At 31.7% G+C, this 19,714-nt stretch overlaps 3 protein-coding genes across 4 annotated transcripts in view; 1 reads left to right on the top strand and 2 right to left on the bottom strand.

The window, feature by feature from the left end:
• LOC130894391 (vacuolar protein sorting-associated protein 8 homolog) overlaps positions 1–19,714 on the bottom strand; it is a 28,081-nt gene that overhangs the window by 5,160 nt on the left and 3,207 nt on the right. For both annotated transcript variants that reach the window (XM_057801211.1, XM_057801212.1), the window contains exons 5-11: positions 13,969–14,165; positions 12,863–13,181; positions 10,221–10,656; positions 8,602–8,890; positions 3,465–3,814; positions 3,093–3,409; positions 142–384 (exon numbers count right to left, since the gene is read on the bottom strand). In XM_057801211.1, coding sequence (XP_057657194.1) covers positions 142–384; positions 3,093–3,409; positions 3,465–3,814; positions 8,602–8,890; positions 10,221–10,656; positions 12,863–13,181; positions 13,969–14,165 — 2,151 coding nt within the window. The remainder of the gene's footprint in view (positions 1–141; positions 385–3,092; positions 3,410–3,464; positions 3,815–8,601; positions 8,891–10,220; positions 10,657–12,862; positions 13,182–13,968; positions 14,166–19,714) is intronic.
• Positions 15,304–18,050, bottom strand: LOC130894395 (protein lethal(2)essential for life-like). The gene has a single exon (XM_057801221.1). It carries the CDS (start codon positions 16,073–16,075, stop codon positions 15,533–15,535), a length of 543 nt encoding a protein of 180 aa, XP_057657204.1. The 5' UTR covers positions 16,076–18,050; the 3' UTR covers positions 15,304–15,532.
• On the top strand, positions 18,276–19,031 carry LOC130894396 (alpha-crystallin A chain-like). The gene has a single exon (XM_057801222.1). It carries the CDS (start codon positions 18,276–18,278, stop codon positions 18,816–18,818), a length of 543 nt encoding a protein of 180 aa, XP_057657205.1. The 3' UTR covers positions 18,819–19,031.

Genomic DNA, 19,714 nt, shown 5'->3' with positions numbered 1-19,714 from the left:
ATTGGGTCCCGGATGTACAAATTACTGTTTTACTGGGTTCATATTACTTGGATGGATGGTTTCTGAGTTTTTTTATCCATCAGAACTTGACTATAAATGCTCAGGAAGTAAATTGAGTTTAAGAATATACAGTATACTCACCCTGTAACATTTGGAATCCAAAGCTAAAGAAAGTAGTTGACTAGTTTTTAAATGATTCATTTTATTGAGACCCAACAAATCTAGCCACGCTTGTTCCCTTTCTGATCTATCTCTAATTGACAGCGAATCACCTATTTCAGTTAAGGACTTTATTGCTGAATCCAAAACGTGATTATTCAACGAAATGTTATTTGTTACAACGAGTCTCGCGACGAAACATGCCAAATTGATCACTTCACCGTCCTGAAATATAACTGTGTAGAATATAAACCAATAGAGTTCATTTTAGCATACATTGAAATGTTTTATAAATGAAAAAAATGTTGAATTTCAATAAGGAGTAGAGGATAATTTACAGAAGGATACATTACTCTGAAAGATAGTTTGAGTCAAAGATTGAACGTTTTTAAAAATAACTCAAAACATATGAAAGCAACAAAAAATTTAGGGAGTGAAATTATCTATGAAGTTGCCTCAAACAGCGTTTAACATATTTTCAATATTTGTAATGAACAAATTATAAATTATTATTTGGAAAAATTAGAAATTTGTGGAAATAATTTTACAACATTAAAATATGGTATTATGAAATTAAAATTTAAAGAACAGAATTTCCTCTGTTCAAAAACATCCAACATATTTCAAATACAGACCGAGAAATTTGTTATCAAAAATATAGAGTTAATAAATTTGAAAGTTAAACATTTTTGAAAATTATTCGAAAACAAAAAGATAATATCGAAATTTAAAAACAAATAAGTTAGAGAATAAAATTTACTAAAAAATTGTTCAACAACTTTTATCACATTTCCAATGGAGGTGTTTTTTATAAACTATTTCAAATTGATCAAATTGAAAAGTTTAAAAAAATTTTTAAATTATTAGAAAATGAAAAGATTGAGAATAGAGACTACATTTTCTTATAAAATTTTCTTAAACAATTTACAAAATATTTCCATCGAGATTGAGATAATTATTATGCACAATTTGAAGTTCATCAAAGCAAAAATTTTGAAAATTACGCGAAAAAATGAAGATACGATAATAAGTCTAAAATAAAAATGTAAAGAATAAAATTCACTATGAAACTGTCAAAGAAAACATATTTCCAATAATAAACCGAGATATTTACAATAAGCAAGTTATAGTTTGTAAATGATGGAACATTTTTGAAAACAGAAGAGATATGAATACAAGGCTACAACAAAAAATTCAAAAAATTAAATTTCATAGAATGTCACAAACAAATTTTGACATATTTCGAATATGTAAACCGAGACATTTGTTATAAATAATGTAAAATTCATAAAGAGTTTAAAAATTTTTTAAATAACTGGAAACCATGAAGATACAATAATAAAAAGTCTAAAATAAAAATTTAAAGAATAAAATTCACTATGAAACTGTTAAAGAAAAAATATTTCCAATAATAAACCGAGATATTTGCAATAAGCAATTTATAGTTCGTTAATAATTGGAAAATTTTGAAAATATAAGAGATTAAAAGAAAAGCTACAAAAAAAATTTTAAGAATAAATTTTTCTATAGTTGTCTCAAGCAAATTTTATCATATTTCCAAAAGATATCGAGACATTTGTTATAAATAATGTAAAGTTCATCACTGCAAGAGTTAAGAAAATTTTAGAAATGGAAAACATGTATGTACAAAAAAAGTCTAAAATAAAAATTTAGAGAATAAAATTCAATGTAAATTGTCATATACTATTTTTATCATAATTTCAATAGAAAACCGAAATGTATGCAATAATAATTAATAGTTTATAAAATGTTAAAAAAATTGAAAATATCTCAAAAACATAAACAGATATGCAAACAAGGCTACAACAAGAAATATGAAGAATAAAATTCCCTAGAAAATTGTCTCAAACAACTTTCAATACATTTCCAATAGAACCCGAGATTTTTATTATAATCAATTTAAAGGTTATCAATGCAAGAAATTAGGAAATTTTGAAAATAAATTGAAAATAAAAAGACATGACAGAAAGTATAAAATAAAAATTCCCCATGAAAGTTACCAAAAACAATTTTCAACATATATCCAATAAAAAAGCTCAACATGCTGGCAATAAACTTTATAGTTGTAAATGTGATAGTTTGAATTTTTTTAAAAATAAGTTCAACACTTAAAGAGATATGAAAACAAGACTCCAAGATATTTAGAGAACAAAATTCCTTATAAAATTGTCTTAAACTTTTTTCAAGATATTTCCCGTAAAAGCAGAGATATTTGTTATAAACAATTCATATTTCCACAGTTTTGAAGTTTAAATATTATTGATTAATATTCTATACCAAAAAAATATGAAAGAATGTTTGAAATAAAAAATTTGGAGGATAAAATTCAAACATATTTCCAATAGAGATCGAGATTTTTATTATAAACTATTTAAGTACATCAATGTAAGAGTTTTAGAAATTTTTAAAATAACTTGAAGTGGTGAAAAAGGTATGAAAGAATGCGCGAAACAAAAAAATATAAAAAAAATCGAAATTTTCTCCAATTTTCAATCATAGTTACTATTTATATGATCAAAATATCGCAGATAATACAGAAATATTACCATAAAACTCCATAGAAAAACATCTCGAATATTCTATTGAACAAAAAAGTTTCTGGATCAAATTCTCAGAAACATACGGAACCAACACATTTAAATTTTGGATTAATATGAAAATATAAATTTCCTCAGATTTCTCAGATCCTTTCATATTTTTTTTTTGCTAAATTGTCTTAATTTTAGGTTACTGAATGAAAAATAGTTTTTAAAAAAGGGAAAAATTATCTGTTTCAAAATCTGATTTTTAATCAAAAGAAACCTAAAATCAAAACAATTCAGCAATAAAAAAATTTAAAAAGATTTACTTATATTACAAACTATTGAAAGTTTATTATCAAATCTTCTTCTCCAATACCAAAAAATACTCACAGTAAAATTGCCTGGTTTGACAATTTGCAGAAGAATCTGAATCAAACGCTGCCTTTGCAAAAGTCCCATTTCTCCAGAAAATTCCGGCTGGGAAAAAGCAAGTTCTACAACGTTCAAACAATCCCTAGTATTATATTTTAATAACGCCCTCAAATAAGGATAAGCCAATTCGTCTTTTTGACCTTTAATAGAATGCGTCGTTTCCAAACATCTCAATATATCGTGTTTTACTCTAGGTACTTCTTCTTCTGGAATATTTCCCGATGGATAACCCAATCCGGCAAAACATGACGATACGTATACCAATAATATGTTTCCTAAAACGAATCATTGAAAAATCTAACCAGAAATGGAAGTAACTTATAATAACACCTAATTTATGATTATCCGGCGTTAATTCTTCAAGAAACTCAGTCAAAGGGCTGATATAATCCTTCAAAGTACCAGTAGTAATATGTATCCATGCATTGTACATCTTCAATTTTTTACAAATCTTCAAAACTTGATTCAAATCTAAACAGGCGATATCTAGAGACAACAATACGTTTTCTAATGTTTGATGATCTGTTTCTTCCAAATATTTTACCAACATTTGTGTTATAAACGGTGAAAGAACTGTTAATGATCCTGCACAAATCTGATCGGTCAGTAATGTAAAATACCATTCCTTCTTAGTTTGGTCAATGGATACTGCTTCGAATAATTCGTTGCATAAAATATCACTAAAAACGTTAAAAATTGGTTGGTTAAAACAAAAACCACAAAATCTGGTTATTCATTGGAAATTGAACAAATTTTGAAAGATGTAGAGCTTTGCCAGGTGTTTTAAAATTAACACACTTTTATAAATCTGCTATTCTGAAGCATACTTTTAAGGCAGTTCTTAAGAAAATAATCTTAAAGCAAGTTCAAAAAAAGGTTTTCCCAGTCTGATATTTAAAATAAGTCGTTTTAACCCCTTAACCCTGAGTTCTGTTATGCGGTCTGTTTAGGGTGTAAACCAATTTGTGTAGGCTCTTATTTATTATGTGCTTTTGAAGAGATAATAACCATTTGTGATGTGTAGTGTTAGAGTATTTTATTAATTTTTATTAGTGCCTAAAGTCAGTTCTGCGTCAGTATGGATTAAACCATACAAAGAACTCAGTATGGATATGTACTATTATGCGTGCCTAACCAAATCTTAACCTAACATAATAAAATTTAAACGAAATTGTAGGGTTAGATTAGGTTATGGTTTGGTTAGAATCGCTTCAAGTACTTTTTTTCGTTTGAAAAATCAAAATGAATTGGTAGGGAGGGTGTTAAAACTTTTCTTTCAACAATCAATTTAAATATTACAATCACTGAAAAGTTTATTTTATCATAATTATTTGATTCTTCAAACGAAACAAAGTACCCGAAGGGATGTTTTCCGCGCCCTTATCATTGTGATCTGATAAATACCACGACCAATGAACAATTTTGTTCTAAATTACTATAAGTTCCTATAAACTAAGGGTGTTACTCAGTGTAAGTTTATATCACTACATAACTACAATTATTCTATATATCTACACAAACACCAATATGTAAAATTCGGCACTTTGCTCTGCTTTTACATTAAGCACTTAGATAATTAACTCAAAAGGCTTCGTCCTCTTCATTATTCTCTCTAGGTTTGTGTTGTCGAGGAGCTAGATTGCCTCGGTGTTCACATGTTCCAAGGGCCGCTGTCCGTGACTCTTTGCGAATTTAGTGGATACCTGCCTTACTGTGTCCATCTCCAGGTCCCGATGAAGATCGCTATTTCGAAAGTACCAAGTTGCATCAACGATGCTACTTATCACTGTATTTTGAAATATTTGGATTATTTGATTGTCGCTTTCGCTGGCACATCCCCATAGTTGAATTCCGTAGGCATGATTTGTTCATATACAAGTAGTTTATTATAAATTGACAGAGTGGATTGTCTCCCCGGCAACCAATACAACCTTCTCGTTTTTTTATACGAGGTTTCCAACGTCACTTCGCATCTAGTGTTAGCCCCAGATATTTTGCTCTATTAGCATATTGTGAAATTTACTTATACCGATTTTTTCTTGTTTAAACTTATCCTCCATTTTTTCGTCCAATAATTGATTTTATTAATTGATGTCTGTAGGTTAATTGCTGCTTCTTCGTGGGAATCGCCTACGGCCAAAATAGCTGTATTCGTAAACGTGGCGAGTGTGGTTTTCTAATTGAGGGATGTCACTGGTGTATAACAGGTAAAGGACCGGCCCGAGAACACTACCTTGTGGTACACTCGCGTTGATTTCTTTCAAGTCTGAGTAAGCATCTTCTTTTTTTAATTTAAAGGCTCGTTCTTTTATATAGGTCTCTAATAGTTTTGCGTATGGGTTAGGAAAGAGTTTATTCACTTTATATTTGAGCCAAACTTTGTCAAACTAGATATCAAATTTTTTTTTACTTCCTCCCTTGCGAGACGCCAAAAATCTTTACAAATACACTTATTTTACATATATTTGAGTGTATGTACGAAATTGCAGGTGATTTTTAGAGTTCCCGTTTTCGGAATTCCAGCCCAATTTTTGACTTTTTAAAAAATATATAGAGTCTGTTATAAAAAATAAAGTGTACCGATCGTGCTGTTTATAATATAATAATAATAATAGTTTGTAAAAGTAGGAAAACCACAATCCAATCACTTGTTTGTAATAACAAGTTACGATTGAAATTATGATAATTATTGAATATTCTGCGAAATGATATCCGAGGATAATTACATTGTTACTTTTAAACTGTAGTGTATAATTAGTCTTGTGTAAAGTAAAAATAAATATTCAACATTCACTTTAGTTTACATTAATATATTGGGTATATCGCAGTTGTATAAAACTTGTTTTCTAGATAAAAATTCATAAATAGAAATTGAATAAACAAGATAAAAAAATTAATAACACCTCGAATCTAAATCCCAGACAACAAGATATGTCTGCGATTTTATCAACTGTGTGATATTTTTAGCACAGTTGCTTACATGACCTGTGCATCCGTTTCGTCTGTGTCAATAAAAACAAAAACGATTATGATGTATGGAATGTAAATATTAACGCCTTCTATTTCAAGGTCTCGATTAAATTTTCGATATACAGACTGGCAAAATGAGAACAATATCGAATTTGTAACGCAATTATGGCTTTCATAAAAAATTAACAGTAGAAGACACACTTGAAAAATATCAGATTGGATTTCGAAGGGAAGAAGCACCCAAGATGATGTATTTACTGTAAAACAGTAGAAAAAGCAATACAAGAAAAAAAGAAATTGTACGTGGTCTTGTTAGATTTAGGAAAAGCCTTTGATAAAATACCTAAAGTGAAAATATCAGAAGGCTTCACTACAAATCTACTATTATAGATCATATACAAGGACGAGATCATGAAGATATGCACTTTTTTAAGTGAAATAATATATGGGACGTTCACAACTACAATGAGTTAAGGCGGATTCACACCAACGGGTACAGTCAGATCAGGTCAAGGTCAGAGACAGTCAAGTCAAGAATGCTGCTTCGGGATCTCAATGAGAGTGTTCTCACTGGACTGTGCCCTCACCGTGCCCGCCAGTGAGAACACTCTCATTGACATTCCGAGGCAGGGATCTTCACTTGACTGTCTCTGACCGTGACCTGATTTGACTGTGCCCGTTGGTGTGAATCCGCCTTTAATATCAGTGGAGGAGCATTTGACGATGTTATGTTAAGGAAAAGATTTACAAATAGAAATTGAGATGTGAAACAAAGCAGTAATAGAATTGGGTATGAAAACAAAACAAGAACAAGAAAAAAGTAACGGTGATTGGGGAAGTAGAGACCAAGATAAATATAAGAATCGGTACGGAAACACTGGAACAAGTTAAACAGTACCAAAACCTAAGAACAATGATAGACGAAAACGGGACACAAGATGAAGATATAAATAAAAGAATTGCAAAAAACAATAAACTATTATTAAGTCCTGAACACTAAATTCATAAATAAAGAAGAAATATCTAGAGACCCCAAAAAAACAATGTTCAAAACAATTGGGTTGTGAATCTTGTGTGTTGAGAGCGACAAAAAAATAAAATTTAGTAAGAATGAAAGCAGTGACAAAAAAAGATGAAATAAAAAAGATAGATATAGAAAAAGACCTAAATATGCAACCTACAATAGATTATATATAGGAAAGACAATTACAATAGTGAGAATACTTACAACTAGGGTTGCCACCCGTACTTTAATATACTATAATAAAGTAATGTACGTTATTTCAGATAATTGTACTTTATATTTTATGAAAACAATACATTTCCCATCTTCATGGAGAAATCACTCTATTAAACCAGCTTTATAGTCAGATAATGTAAATACCGGTCAAAAGTTTTTGCCCATCCCATAATCCATTCAATAAATTCCAAAATAACAAATTTCTCTTTCATATCGTCAAGCGAAAGTCGAAACGGTGTCTTACAAACTGAATACACTGTTTGCACTACCAGTACACCAAACTAACAATTACACTGTCTGAAGGTAAATTGTTTACCTTTAGTCTCTGAAGACGATAACTTGGTTATTGAAACGCGCGTCAGACAGTGTAATTGTGAGTTTTAGTGTAGTAGTAATGTAAACAGTGTATTCAGTATTTTCAGAAATTTCAACTTAGTGTGTGTTTTACAAACCAAAAATAACAGTGTCCCTTACTTGTTTACTTTATAGGAGCGTATATTTATATTTTGTCGTTGAGTTAAAACTTACAAGTACTGGTTGATTTGTTTATTATTCTTGAACTGTGAATTTTTTCGGTGTTCATGATTGTAGTTTAGTCCCAGTTAGCCCTGTGTGACGCAAGAGCGTGCTGTGATTCATACTTTTTAATTCAAGACATCTGTTTGTGAAGTTCGTATAAACACCGAGCTCTACCGACTCTATGAAGATCCCAGCCTGGTGACAGTAGTCAAGAGGCTCGAACTAGGCCACTTGATTTTTGACCCTGTTTGTGAGAACGGTGCGTGTAGGATCCGGAGAAATGCCGAGCTAAGAAAGATGTATGGCGTTCATCCGGGGGGCGCTTCTAAGGTGGTTGGGATACGTGAATAAGATGCCTTCTTATCGATAGCCATGTATGGAGTTCCTAGAGGACGGCGAATGAGAGGTAGACCGCGTTTTCGCTAGTTGGAGGACGCCGAAGCGGATCTGATCCAGCTAGGGGTTCGACGTTGGAGGCATCATGCTTAGGACAGAAAGGATTGGCAGTCGAATGTTGAGAAGGCCCTGGTTCTCAAAAGGACCGTAGCGCCGGTTAAAGAAGAAAATGATAATGCTCCGCAATCTACCAGCCGGGTCTTCACTTTTGTATTCAAACATTTTTTTAGAAAACTTCACAAAGTTTAATATTACCTCAAGAACCTACTTAAATTTTGTTTACCAGCTTCTCGACTTTAACATGGCTTGTAAAGATTATGATTTTATAGTAGTATTACTTACATTTTCCCAAGTTTGATGCAACAATTAATAGCGGCAGGCAAACTATCTCTATCCATTTGATTCAAATTCAAATTATCCAAATATTTATTTATTAAGGGTAACGCAACTTTTTCTTTACTGGTCCCTTCGGCGGTGGCCAAATTCAAAGCTTCGGCCCACCGCCCTTGATCGCTGAGATAAAACAATCTTTCGGACCACGTTCTCAATTTCACCATATGCACAGCTCTCGTACCCAATATTAATAATTGATCTCCTCGACTAGATAAACTATTGTAGCAAGCTCGTTCGCCTACAAAAATTCAAAATAATAATAATAATAATAGATATACAAGGGCGATTCAAATATGATCAAGACGAACGCTGTAGATGGCACGCCTGTATGTTTTGAAGGTCGTGACTTGATTATGTGTTATGGCGGCTCCAAATTAGTAACGTGAAGTTCCGTAATTGTAAGTGTGGACGGTTTTGGTGGCGTCCACACACGTTCACGTCTGTTCCTCGATCGGATATAGTATTTTGACCCGCGAAAAAGGGTTCGCGCGTCGTTACCACGTACACATCCACTTCCGCGGACGCTGGCCAGTTTGCTTCCGGCCACAAACGCGTACGGATGTGTGATTCTTTATACGCTCTTTAAACATAGTCGCATGTGAACTGGAGCAATGAAGCTGTATTGCTCTTTTTAGAAAAACTTATAAATAGTAATATGTTGCCACAGGAAATGAAATTATTTCTACAGCAGCTTCTATGTCCATTTCGCGACGAGTTTCTCGAACGATTGTGAGGAGTGCAGCCGCATTTAGCGTGGGGAAGGCATTAAGTACACTAACATTCTTGGGCGTTTACGAAATCAATTCGGTAGTGAGTGCTCGAGTAGGTCTGCTTAAATAGGCAAAAGCGTTCAAAGATGATCGCAAAAATGAGCCGCATGATCGTCGACTGCGAACTAGCATCACACTAGACAACATTCGCCGTGTAGAATAACTCATTTGGATGACCAGAGGACGGTAGGACGAATGTTCAAAAAATTTTGGTTGAACTCGCGATAGGAGGCGATGGAATGTGATTTTTTTAACGCTAATCTTCACTAGGTGTCGTCTAAAAAGTGAAGGAAGAATGCCGCCGGTGCAAGCGAAGACAACCAGGTCCGCGGATATGATTATGTGTACCGTATGCTGAGATCGACGAGGAGTGTTATACGTTGACTATTTGCATATACAACGTTTAGTAAATTTAATGCTGCGTACTATTCTAACCTTCTGAAAACACGTGAAACACGCTCGGAACAGAGGAGGATTCCAGCGCGAAGTGCGATTCTTCTCCAGGATATCGCGCGCCCTCACACCACGCATCTCACGCTCTATTCAATATCAGAGCTGAGGTTTGAAATACTAGAAAATCCCTACTAGAGTCCGAACCTATCACTCTGCAACTACCACTGAAAGAAGCCCTCGGAGATCAAAAATTCAATACCGAACATACGACGAGTTAGAAGAGTTTGCCCAAGGAATTCTTCAATACCGGCATAAAAAATCTTCCGGAGAGATAGCAGAAAACGTTTGTCTCGATCATATTTGAATCTCCGCCGTCGTAGTTTGGAATCGGTTTATTAACCATACCTGCTAATGCGAATGCTTCACTTACTCCTCCTCCCACTGCTAAAGCTTTGAAATGCGCCGAATTGTACACCAAACCAGCACCGGAAATTTCTAATATTTCCAATTCTCTTTGGCTGCGTACTTCAACTAATCTCAAGTTTTCGCTAGTATCTAATATGGCCAAATGTCGAGTTCCAAGCCAATGAAGAGCGTTCATTGTATAAGGGACTTGTACTTTTATTAAAGGCATTAAAGTCATTCGAGGATTGTTGTAACCGTAGGTTACAATTAATCGGGTATAGTGTAATTCGTTACCTCTACCCCATGCTAAAACCGGATGAAATGTTTTTCCTACTGAAACTAATTGCCAAGAGATTAGAGGAAGTGACGTCGATATTCTCGGTAACTGTTGACTATAGAAGACTTTCAATTTAGGACGCACCGAAATCACTACTACCTAAAATGATAGATGATAATATTTAACATAATCGTTATGATCACAAATAGGGGGATAAAAGGATCGAAAGGGAATCGAAAGAGTTGCTGCATAAAATCTATATTTGCTATTGTTTTCATCAAATTTTTTGGGAAATGATGTCTGTTTTTTTTTTCATAATTTGAACGTTTCCTTTATATATTCGAATATTCTTCTGGATATTTCTCGAACATCCCAGCAGTTGGTTGATTTTCTGAATTTAAAAAAAAAATAACCAACAATTTCTCAAAAGTTTGGATCTTTTTGGAGTAATTTTCAACTTTTTCAGCAAAAAAATCGAGTTACACTTGCTTTTGTTTACTATGCTTAGCGAACCTGCCACAAAATAAATTCAAACATTCGTTTCATACATTCAATCATTATATTGGAAATTTAGCAGATTTTGTGCCAATAATTCAGTATTATTTTTAAAGGTATCAATTGAATTTTGAAGAAGTATTTTGGGAGTTCCGTTGATGATTTTATTATTCAACCATGTTCTTTCTTTAATCTTTTTTAATGCTTGCATTGAAATTTGGGATCAAATTATTATGTATTCTCTCTTCTAAATTCAGTATTATTAACTATCCGTATTATTTTAAAACATCGAGGAAATTCTTGTAAATTTGACGACGTATCTGATCTTTTTGGGAGTTTTAAGCAGTTTCTATAAAATTCAAACACTATCGTGGAAAAAATTCGAGATAGTTTTGCCAATTACGATACCTTTGCACCAAGTACAGCAACGTTCTGAATTTTTTAAAAAAATTTCCCAAAAGTTTGACGATTTCCTCGAAAATTGAGCACTTTCATTAAAACCCAGTAAATTTTCAATTGTCTCGCAAAGAATTCGAGCTAGTCTTGCCAATTTCTTTTGTTTACGTTGCCTAGCGAATTTTCCACGTGATTTTTTTTCGAATTTTCAAGATACAAGACCATTAGTCGTATGAAAATTCATAAATTCCATCACTCCTTTTGATAATTTCCAAAAATTTCAACAGTCAGTTAACTTCCTGCATTTTTTTTTTGAAATATATCAAGCAATTTTTCAAAAGTTTGACGAAGTTTCGGATTTTTTTGCAAAAATTAAGCACTTACATTAAAATCCAATAAATTTTTTATTGTCTTGCAAAAAATTCGCTCTAGTCTTGCCGATCTCTTTTGTTTACGTTGCCTAACGAATTTTTCATGTGATATTTTCACGAATTTTCGAGATACGAGATCATTAATAAACATGAAAATTCAAAGTTCATTTCACAAATTCCATCATTCCTTTTGATAATTTCTAAAAACATTTTTTTTTTGGAAAAATATCGATCAATTTCTCAAAAGTTTGACGTATTGGATCTTTCTGCGAAATTTGTACAATTTGTTTAAAATCAAATAAATTTTGAACTATCGTACAAAGAACTTCAGCTAGTACTTTTCTCTTCTTTGGTTAACCACGCCTAGCGAACCTGCCATGTAAGATTTTGTAGAAAATTCGAGACGCGATGTCAAAGCATGGCCTGGAGGAATCGGGAAACATCTAGAATATTCGCGACAGCTTTGAAACGTTTAATGCCCAATAAATATATATCACGTTGTCAAAATAATAATAATTATTTTATATGATTGTTAAATGTGAAAATTATAGCGTTTTTCTCATGAAGTCGATTATTTTTTTAATATTTCTAGTCATGAGCGAGACTGGTCTTGGTATTGGTCCCGCAAAAAATGCAAGAGCAATACCAAGACCAGCTAAAGAGTGACTAGACCAAGACCAAAATCGACGAAGACGAAAACCAAATATGAAGCTTCAATACCAAGGCTAAGCCGGTCTTTTTCTTGTATTTATTCTTCAATAAATATATAAAATAGAATTAATTTTTAAATGTCGTTCGTACTTTGTTCTTTATTCATATTTCCAAAAAATTTCTAGATGCGTTCAATCTAGTACATCAAATTTTCGATATAACAATAATTTTACGTCAGTTTAGTATTACATAAATATCCAATAAATATAATTAAAAAATAAATATTTTTTTTATTTTAATTGACGATAAATTAAAATTAACATTTTTTAAAAAAATTTCAGGTATATTGTAGCCAATCCTGATAGATATTTTTTTGAAAAAAATACTATTTTCATTATCAAAACGTCATAGCAATGAAAAATGTTATCAATGAGAAAAGTGTAGTATCTTACCTTAGACAAGGTCGCCATGGCTACCAAAACAACGTTATTAAGAAAACGTAAATCGTGTCCTCTAACTAGTGGTTCGAAAACACATACTTCGCCCTTAGCACCGGAAAATAAACATTTGGAATTCCAAGTTCTCATCCCGAGTCTTCTATTAAACGATAGTGAAAACACACATCCCGAAGAATCTCCGCACAAAGCTAAATTATTGAGAAAAGTGAATCTTAGAGACAGTACCGCCGTTTGGGGCGCGTGGGCGTCCGGCAGTCTCCGCAGTACGTCTCCAGTAGAAGCATCTATCATTGATATGAAACCCCTTTCGTAACTATAAAAAAAAACACAATTTAAAATATTCAGTCCTAAAATTTTGCGGATATTACTACACCCTTGATCTATTTCAAAGTTAAATCAATTATTTATCATCAAATCACATTGTAAAAGGGTGTGGAGCGAGAGGTTTTGATCAAAAGTAATGTAATGTTGTCTTGAGACAGTTCCGCTTAAACAAGATTGTGGTTGACCATTCATTGTATTAAAACTACTTGTTACTTAACAACAAAAATTTTAATTCTTAATATCTAACCAGCAACCGTCTCATCTTGTTGGTTGGTTAACATACACAAGTTAAATAGTTCAATTCACTACATTGAAAAATCTATTTATTGAAGTATTTCCGAGATATTTAAATTTTTTCAAAATCTTTGAAAAATCCTAGGCTGCAATGCATAAAGATATTTTCGTTAATAACGAAGCTAGTGACGTGAAATTGTAAGCAATAAACAACAAGCTTCCCCGTTAATTCCATGTATTCAACTCATTGTTATCTCATACAGGATGTTGCCGTCAATATGCACCATTTAAATCATTTAAAAGTTACTTAATTTCAATAACATTTTTAAAAACTTCTCCTTGTTAACTACCCCCACCCTCCTCCACATTATGACTCCGATATTTGGGCAGTTCACTGGTGGTGTTCCACTCTATTCTTACAAAAATATGACAGAAAGACAAACTACATTTTTTGATAAAATACGACGCTGCTACTTTGTATTATTTGCAATTATCAGAACAAGACATTGTATCTTCGAACTTACTGTACAAAATATAATTACCCAACTAGAAGTCTTGTGGATTCCAGATTGAATGACAAGGCAGAAACTGCACCTTGATCCGATGTGGTGGTATCATGACAACACCAACACAAATTCTGTTCACAGTCAAATGCCAAAATGTAACCATGCGAAGTTCCTACTGCTATGTAATTTAAACTATTCGTTATGACTGTAGGTGATCCTGCATTGACTCTATCCTGAAATATAATCATTATTTATCACTATAAACTATAAATAGTCAAGGAAATTAATACCACAAGTTTGTGAACGAGTAAAAGAAGTTATATTTCGAAATAACTTATTTTGACCGATGCCTAGAAGTTAACAAAAGTATATTCAGCTACGAACACACTATTATTTTTTTCTACTGACTATATATTGATAAAATGTTTTTCTTTTATTATCAAAATATTAATGATAAATTTTTTCTTCTGGTATTAATACTCCTGTCACTAAGTTGGACTTTCTGGAAACGTTAGTGATATTTATACGGAAACTTACTATTTACTACTATCACTAAGCAACACTGACAGAGAAACATCTCTGAAGATGATAACCTATGGTTATTGAAACGTGCTTCACACAACTTATGCCCAGTTTCTCAAAATCTAAATCCCAAAACCAAGATTCCAATCTATTTACTTTTCATTGAGGATAAATTTGAAGGTTTTTTAAAAATTTGAATTTATTTCTCTTAACAGTATCTATCAGTAAGGAATTGGTATTTTTATCTATACAATTTCTTATATGTTGTAATTTTGTCATTAAAAATTCTCCTCTTAACAACCCATTCTACGGCTTATGTTGGATATACATCCTCAGTTTTGATCATCTCAATCAACCAAATTGTTGGTATTTGACACTATTAGACGATGAACTGGCGCAAAAACTAAAAATCTGTCAATATTTTTTTTATGTAAAGAGAGAGAGAGCACAAAACCCTTTAACAATCCAGTAATTCGAGCGGTGCCTGTTCGTTGTTGATATTTCTGGTTTTTCCTTATACTTTACTAAAATATACTGAGAAGATGTTTCGTTACTTTTGTCAAAATTGTTAACATCCAAACTTATTTTAATCTACACTGAATTTGTTTATGTGGAATATTTTTTTTAATTTCAAATGGAAGTCTCCAAAAAAAGTATTGAAAAAATGTTTTTAGTTACTTTTCATTCTAAAAACTTGAAATACTTCATTTCTTACTTCTAAAAATGTAAATTTACATTCATATAAATTGAAAAGATGTATCTGAAATAAATAATTGTCTGAATATTTCTATTTAAAAGTTTAGAAAAATATCTAATGAATTGGAATAGGGAATGAAATAAAAAAAATAGTATCAATATAACGATAAGTTTATTATGTTAACCAGTCTTACAAAATCATTACAGTGACTAATTATACAAATACAAATACTATCCAAATCATCACTTAAAATTAGAACCAAATTTAAAAAAAAAAACATAAATTGTGGAACTAACCCCAAATCAAAATTAACAAAAAATACAAAAGCAGTGGTATAAAAAAACTTACAAATTAAACATGTAAAAATGCGAGAGTAAAAGTTTACTTCTTATCACCCGCTCCGCTTTCCTTTTCGATGGCCTTGGCAGGTTGTCCGGTTTGTTCTACAGGAATAACTTTGTGGGTTATTTGTCCTGCATCAATTCTTGGCGCCGTAATGGAAAGAACTCCATCAGAAGATAACTTTGATTCGAGTTTGCTCATATCGTAAGTTTTAGGTACGACATATTTTCTAAGGAAATGTCTGTAAATGTGGCCGTGTTCATCTTCCTTTTCTTCGTGCTTACCCTCGATGGTAATTGTGTTCTCTCCAGTGACTTTTACAGAAATTTCATCAGGTTTGAATTGTTGCACATCCAAATTGGCCAAAAATTGATCTTTACCGTAATTGACGACGGATCCAGAATCATGTTCCGACGCTGCAGATTTCCAATTTCTTATGTAGCCAGCCGGACAACGAAGGAAATGTCTGGAAACCGGTTGGAATAAATCCTCGGGCTCCAACACCATTCCAAAATGTTGGTCGAAAATTCTTGACGGTCTCGCAAAATAGGAGTCGTCGAACAAGTATGGAATTAGAGACATTTTCTTATTTTTTTTTTGTAAATTTGCTGCGAATAACTTTTTCGACTGTGGCACTTCTCACAAACTGCTAACAGTAGAAACTGACATCAACGCCGGCTAGAGCCGGTTATATACTTACCGAAGTGTTTCGAGAAAGTTCGTGAACAATCAATTTACATTTAACCAATGAGAGAACGTAGAAAATTCTCGGCTTCTCGAGTATATACCAGGCTAGCAACAAAAAATTGGTAGTGACTGCTGATACGTCAGTCACAGGTCGGTATTTTAAAAATATTTCAAATAATTAAAATTTTATAATAACTAGTAATTTAACGGTTAGATTTATCACATACAAACATTCAAAATAAAGTCTTGTTCACTAAAAAATAATTCGAATGAAAATTTGTGCAATTACAAGAATAAGGTACACGAAGTGTTCCTAATTTTTAAATAGATTAGCTTTTAAATAAACTACTCTCAATTATTTTGAACTGCATATAAAACACAATATTAGTGACGTATTGAAATTAATCCTCGATAAATTCCTAAATTTTCAACGGCTTTTGTAAGAATTGGTTCAAATGAGTTCGCTATTGGTTACTGGACATCAAACTGAATGAATATGATAAAGAATCGTTCAAACCAAAAACAATATTGTCAATATCAACATGAAACAAAAAAGAAGATATGGATCGAGAGCAAGAAGGAGAAAGAGGTACATGAGAAATTTACTGCGTGTATCATATACTGGTTGAGCTGTTCTATTAGCAATTATAAGAAATACAACTATTTAGTTTGGCATTACAATAAAAAAATTGAATAGTTTGTATGTTAACGAGAAATCAAATCATACACAAATAAAATATTTTTCATTTTATTGTCTCTAATACTTTAGTCCCCGAAACTACTATACTATCATAAATACTTCTTCGAAAACAATACTCATAAGGTGTATCTTGACATTATTATGAGTTCTCTTGATAAAGTTTCCCTACATGTAGTATTTCATATATCAGCATATGTTTAAAATCCGGATTATTGGCCGCGTATCCATAACCAACCGTTTCGATAGGAATAATCGAACAAATTTCTATAATCGATTCAAATTCTTACTTGGAAAGTTAAATATAGAATAAATATAGAATAAAGTATAAAGAATAAAATTCTTGATCAAAATTAAAAAAAATAATTATCAACGTTCAGTGCAGTTTTCATATTTAAGTATATAGAAAATATATAAAATCAGATTAATGTTCATGGCGACTCTAATTATCAGGTGTATAAAAAATATTTTTGACCTTCAATACATGATCAACTAATTATCATCAATTTTGTACTATTACAACAATAATTTCTAATTTACATATACTTTGTATTGAAACGATTTACAAAGGAAAATTTTTATGTTGATACAATATTTACTTATTTTTAAGGATCCGTTTTTATGGAATATAATAAAAAATGCAAAGACTATTTACATGTTAATGAACTTCTGTACGTTAAGCTTTTTAGTTAAGTCTAACTGGCATTTTTCTTAACTAAATTCATAGTTTTTTCAATAAATTCTGTGAAACCGGTTACATCTGTGAAGTTTTCCTCCATTAGTTGCAAATTTTCACAAACTATTCCAATAACATAGTACTTTACAAAATATCCTCTTTTTTGAACTTATTACTGTACTTTTAGTTGAAAAAATTCATATTATCCTACAATATTTCTATATACTTTTGTTTCTATTAGAAATACCATTCAAAATAACTTAAATTGTAATGTAGAGTTTGGAATTTATTTATCAGTTTTTTTGGTAAATTATCTAGTAAAATATTTAATTCAATATTTAATATTATATGTCGTCGTTAAACATTAAAATAATTTTATTTTCATAAAGTATTAAAAATAGATCCTTATTATTCATACAAGCTTGTTAACTTTAAAACATTCTCGAATTCATCGATTCATACACAATGTGTGTCACTCACGTTCCCGAACATTCGAGATATTTGAATTCGACCAATGAGAGTATATCAGCTGTTCCCGTAAATTCTAGAGCTTTCTTGTGCAAAAACAGATACGTATAAAAACAAAGGTAGATCGTCTGGATTCAGTATAACCGAATTGTCAACTGTGAAGTGAAGTACTAAGTGTTTCTTCGAAAAGTATTTAAATAGTCTTGTTCAAGAGAGTGAGAATTCGTTAGTGATTTGAAGAAAAATATTTAAAAATGGCATTTCTTCCAATAATGTTTGGTTCAAACAACTGGGGACCTCATATTCGTTGCCCTCGTCGCTACCGGAATGATTTCGTCGGGGACATTATAACACCCCTAGCAATAATGCAAGCTATGTTAGATTCAGAAAATGAACAAGATTCAAAAAATGTGAGTTCAACCCTCCAACAGCGACCGGCGTCGGCGGTAACTATTGATAAAAATAAATTCCAAGCCAATTTTGATGTGCAACATTTTAAACCAGATGAAATTACTGTCAGAGTAGCTGACAATTATGTTACTGTCGAAGCTAAACACGAGGAAAAACAAGATGAACATGGCCACATATACCGACATTTCATCAGAAAATACAAATTACCAGAAAATTGTGATTCGAGTAGATTAGAATCCAGGTTGTCTACAGATGGAGTTCTAACAGTCGTCGCTCCTCTTATGGGGGATAAAACCGAGCAGAGAACCATTCCGATAACTCAAACTGGCCAACCGGTTAGAACAGCCGAAAAGAAAAAACCGGAGGAAGAAAAACCAATGGAGTAAATCGAGTTTTTGAAAAATCTCTTTTGTTATAAGACTGTTTTTGCTGTATTACGTATTATTTCCTAACTAGTTTTAAAAAAATAATTTAAGTTTTTTTTTTATTTTGTTAGTGTTTAAATTTTTCTATAGAAAATGTAAGTTTTTTTTAAAATTTGTATTACATTACACTACTATGAATGTAACAAAAATTCAATAAAAGTCAACTTTGAATCATTTTTTGTTTGAATTACACTACAAAAAGTAGACTTTCTATTTATTTCTAATGCTTTTCAAATCAACTCAACATTTTTAAAGTTTTTTATTATTGAAAACCTAAATGAGAAATTTCTAGTTTAAGGTATAGGGTGTGGTACGAAGTTTCATTGGGAGTAATGGCAGATAATTAAAAATAACAAATAAAAGTGGTAGGTTCTGGTCGGTGCTGAAACCAAGCTAATTTCTACACGTACAGAGTATGGCGCAGAGTTTGGATAAAAAATAAAACGATAAAGTAAATTTGAGAGTTCTTGGCGTTCCTAAAATCAATTTGACAATTTTTGCTTTACTTCAATGTACAGGGTGTGATGCAAGGAGTTATGATTAAAAGTGATCGAGTTTAACCACATTAGAAATAAAAAGTTATTAAGTTTGTTATAACTTAATTAAAAAATGATCAAAAACGGTCATATACAGGGCTGAAAGGGTGTTACAAATAAAAATTGATGATTCACTGGATAGTTACTTACAACAGTTTTTAAACTATCATTTTGGTAAATGGTCCTCAGTTGAAACTGAGCGAATTGACTTGCACACTATTTCTACATCAGTTTAATTTAATATTAGAAATTATAAAAATGTTTTTATTTTTAGACTTGCAGCAAAGTTCGTGAATTCGGTTGAGTGGTTTTAAAAAATTT

This window comes from Diorhabda carinulata, chromosome 5 (genome assembly GCF_026250575.1).
Source record: "Diorhabda carinulata isolate Delta chromosome 5, icDioCari1.1, whole genome shotgun sequence".
In the NCBI taxonomy this organism is placed as follows: domain Eukaryota; kingdom Metazoa; phylum Arthropoda; class Insecta; order Coleoptera; family Chrysomelidae; genus Diorhabda; species Diorhabda carinulata.
The sequence above is the reverse complement of the archived record's forward strand: the minus strand, read 5'-3'. Positions and strand labels throughout refer to the sequence as shown.